Source organism: Aphanomyces invadans (genome assembly GCF_000520115.1).
Source record: "Aphanomyces invadans strain NJM9701 unplaced genomic scaffold supercont1.22, whole genome shotgun sequence".
NCBI lineage: Eukaryota > Oomycota > Saprolegniomycetes > Saprolegniales > Verrucalvaceae > Aphanomyces > Aphanomyces invadans.
The window spans coordinates 897,690-905,599 of NW_008580167.1; the positions used below are offsets into that span (position 1 = coordinate 897,690).

Below are 7,910 nucleotides of genomic sequence, written 5' to 3' on the forward strand. Positions count from 1 at the left end.
GAACGACGCCTACTTGCCGAGTCTAATGCAGAGCGATATGGATTTCGTAACTGCATTTTGTCTACTGATGGCACTCATGTTGTTTTATACCGAAAACCTGCTTTGCATGGAGAGGTATATTACAGTCGAAAAAAGGAATATTCTATGAATGTTCTTTTGACTTTCGATAACTGCCGACAAATTCGGCATGTGCTTGCGGGCTGGCCTGGAAGCGTCCACGATTCAACTGTTTGGGCTTCTGCTGCACCCGCACTGCGACCTCAGTCCTACTTCGACCCCGACCAGTACCAAGCGGGCGACTCTGGCTTTCCCCTCGGCCGCCACATGCTCACCCCGTACCGCTTGCCCGCCGCGCGTGAAGTTGGAAACGACATCTTCAACACTGCTCATGCAAGCCTTCGCGTCGTTTGCGAGCATGGGAACGGTATCTTGAAAGGACGTTGGTCCAGCCTGGCCCTTCTACCTGTCGACATCCGCAACGAGCTGGACGTTCAGTTCGTGTGCAACTGGATTTTGGCATGCTGCGTCCTGCACAATATTGTCAACCGCCTCCGAAATGGTGAGGACAGTGTGCCATTGTACTGTGAAACTCCTCGCGCCAGTCATGTGAGCGAAGCCATTCCACAAGACAATTGTTTGATCATGCGCGAAAACATAAAATCCGAGCTGCTTGGATATTTAGGATTCACATAAAGTAACAAGTCAATGTGTTCTTCATGATTACAGTCACCAGGTTCGTCAGCTACATTAAATCGAAATTTGATTATGTATTTCACTGCGAAAACATTTCGCGTATTTTACCGTAGTCATTGCTCGTTTCTAACACATAGGATGGTCGAAAGTTCTGGCGCTCGCCAAAAAGCGCATTCATGTCGTCGTAGTACGGACAAATGCTCTCCAACTTGCTTTCAATCGTAAAGATTTCTACGAAATTAGTCAAATTCATCCTCAATATATGTCCTACTTCGTTTGTAGTCCTTCTGCGTCAGACCTCGACCGCTTTTATTCGGCCCGCACCAACGAAGGGCCTTCTTGTACGATGAGACGTACGCATCGTATCTATATGTGTGTGAAAACGATGACATTGATGTATTCGAGTACCTGGACTTTGCATCCTGCGTTGTCCACGTTCGCGTGCTGTCGCGAACGATCATGTTCACGTATTCGGCCATCAGGGCATGGCCGTGGGCTTTCGTGAGCCTCTGCCCGCCTTTCACCGACTTACCTTTCGTCGCCTGGCCAGTCATCAAGGCAAAGTTGTCAGGAATGCGCAGGAACTCAAGCATGGCGAGGCGCTCGGCGCGCGACGTGCCTCGTTTCGCACGGTCGTTGAACTCGAGCTCCATCGTTCCTGCACACGAGTGAGCGATTTGTGTGCCAGTAATTTCGAGTGATTTGATTGGATGTTCAGTTGTCCAAGTTCAACTTGCTTTTGCTTTTCGCAAAAACGAAAATCGTACATGCGAATTAAAAGCAGAACAGATTTCCAATTTGACTCTCCCTAGTGTGTTGTGCAGGTTTGAAAGTCGTGTACCAATGTTTTTGTCCAGCCAAAAAACTCTTTTGCATATAATTTGTTGTCTTTCTCAGCATGTACGCCACTTCTATGCAATCCAAACTTCCCGACGTGCTCGCGATGCATCTAGGGTCAATGTAGCACAGCACGGATACTGGTGGCGACAATGTCTTGGGACGTACCTCTCAAATTCAAGTGTACCAAACCTTTATGTCCAGCACTGTAAGTGCTGGTTATACGACAAAGTGCACGCTGCATGCATGAAAGACGCTCTGCCCTCTCGAGCTTGGCTTAGGTCCAAGCCACGAAACATTCCGTCGACTATTGTTTCATTCATTTGATGATATCACGCTGTTTGCATGAAAATTGCGCTGTCGTCGGACTTGGCGCTTAGATCAGTTTACTGTTAAGAAAGCGAGACTGGACACAATTGATAAACATCGACAATGTTGTAAGACACAATAGTCATGGCACGTTTCTCCTGGGAGAAGGGGCCAAGCGAAACAGAGATTTCGTGCCGTTTTCGAACGCCCTCAAACTCGCGTATGAGCCTCACATCGGCTTGTCATACGCAGCAGGGAAGGAGTACACGAGAGTGGGGTAGTAGCAGCCCGTGCACCCGTCACTTCGAGGGCGGCTTTGTAGCAGAGGGGGCAACTTTGGGGCATTGAACATGGACATGGGGGCGAGCGTGGGGGACTTGGTCGTCACGAAACCAGACGTATAGTTGAATCAAGTCGCGAGCAATGGAGGTGTGGCTGAACATGCCAGACTTGTTTTGCGAGCAGGCCAATGCTCGCCTGGACAACACAGATCAACTTGGCGTTGTTCCTCTGTTTTCGACCTTCAATGGACCGCCTGAATCACCTTGGCCCGAGTCTATTCTCCCCTTTCCGCTCGAACAAAGTATACTGGCATCGACGGTGTTGCCAGAAATGTTGCCACGACGCGCGCTGGGTGTTGGTGACGCTGTCGACAACGATGTCAAATACATATTGGTTTCAGATCTACGCGACTTAGTTGTACCTACTCGCGCACCATTGTGGGGTGCCAGTAGTCATTTCGTGAATCGAGACTTGGGCTGTAGGGAACCTGGACTTGCATAATTTGACGCCGACATGAAGCGGGACTCGTGAACGCTCGTGGCCCTCGTTTACTGCCACTGCGTTTGCCAAGAAAGAAATCGTTGGGGAGAAGGAAGCATCCGTCGGGCAACATTTGTGTGGGATAGGCCTTCGCCGCACGACCGATGGCCGCACGTTATGTGGGGAACGCTAATTAGCCCCAACGTCGTCCTGGCTGCGACCCATTCCAAAGACATCTCGATTGGGTCACAATTCCTGAATGGGACCTTTGACGCAAGACTGTCAATATGTTGCCCGACAAGTCACGCTCCTCCAGTGCGTGGAGTCGCCGCTTCAAATATACAACTTCACAGCGCACGTCCTTGAACGAAATTCCACAGTACACCGGCCCGAGGCTCGTTCGTCGCGATCCCGGAGGAGTTCCCACATGTGTCTGTGGCTGAGGACGGGGCACGTAATCGTCTGGTGGAGAGCAATCCCCCGAAAAGTTGGCGTCGTAACAGTCACAGTGCACGCAGTGTCTAGAATGCCCACATGTGGAAGCATGAATGCGCTGACGGTAAGGTATGCGAAGACCCGTGCCAAGGTAGCCCCGTGAGGTTGTTGGTGTCGTTGGTGGGGCTACAAATGCGTCGTGCGTGGGAAGTAAGGCGCGTTCAGCCGATTCTTGAGACTTCACTAAGCTGAATGTTATCAACTCATCCGCGCCAAGTTTTTTACCCCCGCCACGACGAACAACCACTTCAACTGTTTCGTTGACCTCAGCACCAGAAACGTTTTGTACCTCGACGAATAGCCCCGATCCATCCCCCCTCTGCGATTGCTGTGGCAGCAACCATGTTACCATCCAACGCCCCCTTAGTCGTCGCCATCGAATTACGATGCTACTACCACACATTGTCGCACTGCTTCCTCACTGGTAACTCCTAGGCTATGTGCGCCACGCAATTTGGTGCGGAAACAATGCTCACACGCTCCAGTGCAAGCGGGAATTCCTGCACTAAATTGTTATAATCCAGACAATGGTCTTTACTTGGCTGCTCTTGTGCATGAGTGCTCTATAAACTTCCAGCTTGGCATATTCATGCGATCTCGCATATTTTATTTCGCCCAAAGCGGTCTTCCTCGAGCGCGCAGCCATGCGAAAGTCTCACTCGACCACAGTTAGCATCGAACCAAAACGATATTCGCAGTGAAACTACCGTTCACGTTCATTTGGACGTCAAGCAGGGGGTGATTTTGATGACCATGGGATGCATCCAACACTGCAAAACCAACAAGTGACGTGCATGCATGAAATGTCCACCCACGCGACCGCAGTTAGAGATGCGGTCGCTGACGCTTTCTATCAAAGACGTCAAGTGTGAGTTTTGTAACATGCACACGCTTGCCATTCGTGTTGTGGTTTTCATTCAAACTTGTCCAGCAGAGCCGATTTCTTCATGGGATGTGCACGTCATGTTCTTGAATACATGTCCAACAAATCGACGATCGTGATTGTTTGTGGGGACCCTATCGATTCCCATTTTGATTTGTTTGAATAACGCATGGCGAAGGACGCGGCCCGACAACTACGATGAAGCTCGTGCCGCTCGCGACTGTGCCGCTGTTTTGCCAACGGACACCCCATCGTCAAGTCAACACGTCACCGTCAGTGGACATGTTGCCTCTCCCCCTTCAGCCGCGGCAATTCCAAAGTGGATAAAGATCACGATTTTAACGGAGAGTCGGCATCGGCGGTGGATTGCGCTTCGTAAAAAGCGGGGGCTTGTGTTGAAATCGTTCACATTGTATCCGTTGAACATCCCACACACAGTGGTTTTGGTCCTGTCGACGTCCATCTTTGGCCAGGCCGACGCCCCAACCAGTGTTGCAAACGGCAACCTATCGAAACCCTCTTGAGACGGACGACGGTTGCGACGTCGCGCGTGGTTGCCGTCGGAATATAAAGCCACGTCTCAACAGAATTGGAACAGTGCAAGTACTAGTCGTGGATAAGCACAAGGCTGCCACGGCGCAAATCGCAACGGCATCAAGTTGGGACTCATCTCCCCTGCATTCGAGTGGCAACACCGGCCCCCAAACACGCAATACCTACACGGTCGTCGCTAGTACATGTCCTAAGATTGCACCGTTATGCAGAGTTACACACCGCTTACCTGTATAAGTCCCACATTCAAGGCCCACTCTCGATCGCGCTGATAAGACATAGCGGATGACACGGAGGGATTTTGTCCAAGCTGCGGCGCCGGTGGGGATATACAAACTGTAGTCATATGTGGCCGCCACCTGATCCACTTCTCCTGGGGGTTCGTGCCGCGGCGGTGACTCACGCGTAAAAAAACCATGCTCTCGATGGTAAAGGAATGCCGCCGCAATCGTACCATTCTTAGCATGGAACCAAGCAAGTGCCCCCACTTGGGCCCCTCCAAGACCAACGATCACGAGTCCCACCAATCTCCTGCCCACTTGCCCTACGTACAATGGTCCAACCTGACCACCCTACCTTGGTTGTTTGCCGACTACGTACCTCCCGTTACAGGCAAAATAGTCGAGGTTACACCCGTTTTGCGATCGCAGCGCGTGCTGCTTCTTCATGTTGCGATAATTTTGAACACGATTGCACCCCCGCTTGTCCATCTTGAGCATTTTGTGTACAAATGTTTGCAACGACCACGCGAGACAAAATGCTGGTCGGCCGGGCATCTGAACCAGGCCAACATGTGGAGCTACGACTCACGAATTGGAAGTACCAGGTCGGACTTGCGGCAAAGTCTCATTGATCAATTTGCCCTTTTGAAGCTTGACGATGTTCTCTGCCTTTAAGTCGATTGCCGCCCTTGCTGTCGTCGCCGCGTCCGTGTCGGCTTACAAGCCGTACCCTGGTTTCGACGAATCTATCTGCGGCGCCGATCAATCCAAGCCCGGTATGTGCATCAAGGACACGAAGTCGGACATGTACAAGCTCGGCAAGCCGATCGCACGCTTGGCGTTGGCTGACAACTACTACTGCACGGGCTGGTTGTTTGGGTCGGAAGGGCACATGTTGACCAACAACCATTGCATTGATACGGAAGCTAGCGCCAAGGCTGTCAGGGTCGAGTTCGATGCCGAATGCAAGACGTGCGAAGACCCGAACAACGACAAACAGTTGGGATGCCCCGGTGTGATCGGCGCCAACAGCACCACGTTGGTGTACACCGACATGGCCCTCGATTTTACATTGATCAAGCTCGACTTGGTTTCTGGATTCGACTTGGACGACTACGGGTACCTCCAGGCCCGCGCCACTCCCGCCAAGCTTGACGAAGAGATCTTCATCATCGGACACCCCAACCTCAAGCCCAAGCGTTTCTCGTGGGTGAACGACGACGGCAAGCCGGCCAAGATCGTCAACGCATCGACCCCTTCGCTCTGCGACGAACCCGACACGTACGGGTACAACGTCGACACGCAAGGTGGTTCGTCGGGCTCGCCCGTCTTCAGCACCCACGACAACAAGGTAGTCGCGTTGCACAACTGTGGCGGGTGCACGGCCACGGACGGCCAAAACACCGGCAACAAGATGCACTTGATTGTTGATGCCTTGAAAGCCAAGAACTTGTTGCCCAAGGATGCAGTGGCTGGCGGTAGCTGCTGAGCGCTCGTCGAAATACTCCGCTTTACATGTATAAGTCGATAATTGATGGCTTGTCTGTCCCTCCATTCAAGTCTAATGGGCAGGTCCCAGCGCTCATTGCTCACACACTGGAAAGGGACTGTTCTACTTGGTCTCAGTTGCCACGACAATTTGAACACGTACTTCAGCCTTGTCCCTAGAAAATCAATTTCACATGCTAACGTGAACATGACGTGGCCAGTGTGGAAGCACGGGATCTCAACAACCAGTCACGGATTTCGTACTATGGCGTCACGGCAGTTTGTCCGCCTGGGCATTGCGATGGATGACCACTGGAACGTTGGCCTGCAAAGTTCCAGATCAACTGGAACACGATGGGGTTCGTGAACATGCCGAACCCAAGGAAGAGGAGCAATTGGATGATGGTCGCTCTGCCCTCCACGCTACTTTGTGAACGAACACGCCATCAAACCATCGAGAACGTGGGTAGCGTCAAAGCCACCGACAAAGCCTGCACTCTGACGTTGTTCGTTGCTGGGGCACTGTTTCAAAATGGGGTCATTTCTACCTCAAACGCTGTGCAAAATCGACAAAGAACCTTCCAAGTGTTATCAAACTAATCTTCATTTTTGTCGTCACAATTCACTGTCAAACTGGGAGGGCTACGCTGCTAAGCATTTCAAGGGCCGCAGACGGGACCTCTTTTGATCGGAATTACACATTTCGGGTTCGTAGGTTGAGAAGTGTAGATGTCATATCGACGTGTCGAAGGACAGAGTCGATTGGAAAAGTGCATTTCGAGCCCAAGGTAATACAGAATGGGAAGAAAAGTGTATTGTTGCCGTCAAAGCGGGCGTGGCGTTTGCTGTACTGCGCTGTACCAGATTTGACAAGGTCTCGATGGGCTATAAACTAAAGTACCTGGAGCGGAAAGTGCAAAAGTCGCCATCGGTACAGCCTCAAAAGATTGTGTATCCACAAAGTTATGCTCGATTGTTGAGCAGAATAGACAGCTTGGCCGAGCGGTTAAGGCGATAGACTCGAAATCTATTGGGGAAACCCTCGTGAGTTCAAATCTCACAGCTGTCGATATTTCTTTTGTCCATTCATTGGCTGTTCGTGCCTGTGGGGTTGAAGTGTGCAAAAAGCTTGGGAGGTTTGAATTGTCCAGTCGAATGCCGACACTAGAGAGATTCTGAAACCATTCCACAGGCGCATCCACAGCGGCGCCCTGACATATGGTGCCAAAACCGGAGTCAACTTGTCAAAATTTGTTGTGGACACTGTCAAAATTGATTGTCGATCCGCACAATCGGCGAATTATGCGGAACTATTTCCACATCCACATAATTCAATTGAGGCACGAATGGCGAAGCGCCGGAACTTCACCGAAGAAGAAGACGTAATGCTGCTCCGCCAAGTCTCGGAGAAGTGCCTTTCCTCGCCAAGCGTGGTGTCGTCATGGAACAGTGGGCCAGTGTTGCGGAGACACTGGCTAATTCGGACGAATTTGGACGGCCCGACTTTGATGCGAAGAAGGCGTCGAACCGCTTCGGATCGCTTGTCGAAGCCCACAGAAAACGCAACAACGACTCCGAGCGTGCCTCTGGCGTGTCAGAGGACGAGTCTGAAAAGACTCGTCTTTTGGACGATCTTGTTGCAGCATACGACGACGCGAAGGAGGAAGAAG

At 51.4% G+C, this 7,910-nt stretch overlaps 2 protein-coding genes and 1 non-coding gene across 6 annotated transcripts; 2 read left to right on the forward strand and 1 right to left on the reverse strand.

Moving 5' to 3' along the window:
- Window positions 1–676: 676 nt before the first annotated feature.
- H310_09758 (hypothetical protein) lies at window positions 677–1,375 on the reverse strand. 4 transcript variants are annotated; one of them, XM_008875914.1, is made up of 4 exons: window positions 1,102–1,375; window positions 965–1,059; window positions 802–905; window positions 677–742 (listed from the first exon to the last, which is right to left on the reverse strand). In XM_008875914.1, the coding sequence occupies exons 1-3, from the start codon at window positions 1,344–1,346 to the stop codon at window positions 868–870; spliced, it is 378 nt and encodes a 125-aa protein (XP_008874136.1). In that variant the 5' UTR covers window positions 1,347–1,375; the 3' UTR covers window positions 677–742; window positions 802–867. The 4 variants fall into 4 exon arrangements, with proteins under 4 accessions (XP_008874136.1, XP_008874139.1, XP_008874138.1 ...); XM_008875917.1 differs by having other exon boundaries at window positions 733–905; XM_008875916.1 differs by having other exon boundaries at window positions 733–924.
- A 3,982-nt stretch (window positions 1,376–5,357) lies between these two features.
- On the forward strand, window positions 5,358–6,306 carry H310_09759 (hypothetical protein). The gene has a single exon (XM_008875918.1). The coding sequence runs from the start codon at window positions 5,411–5,413 to the stop codon at window positions 6,239–6,241; it is 831 nt and encodes a 276-aa protein (XP_008874140.1). The 5' UTR covers window positions 5,358–5,410; the 3' UTR covers window positions 6,242–6,306.
- A 922-nt stretch (window positions 6,307–7,228) lies between these two features.
- On the forward strand, window positions 7,229–7,309 carry H310_09760. The gene has a single exon. It is a non-coding gene; the product is annotated as a tRNA-Ser (tRNA).
- Window positions 7,310–7,910: the final 601 nt, after the last annotated feature.

Coding starts and splice junctions, on each gene's coding strand:
- H310_09758 (XM_008875916.1), bottom strand. CDS start 1,346: ATGGAGCTCGAGTTCAACGACCGTGCGAAACGAGGCACGTCGCGCGCC. Junction 1,060..1,101: donor ACGCAGGATGCAAAGTCCAG/GTACTCGAATAC, acceptor ACACACATATAG/ATACGATGCGTACGTCTCAT. Junction 925..964: donor GCAGAAGGACTACAAACGAA/GTAGGACATATA, acceptor CTAATTTCGTAG/AAATCTTTACGATTGAAAGC.
- H310_09759 (XM_008875918.1), top strand. CDS start 5,411: ATGTTCTCTGCCTTTAAGTCGATTGCCGCCCTTGCTGTCGTCGCCGCG.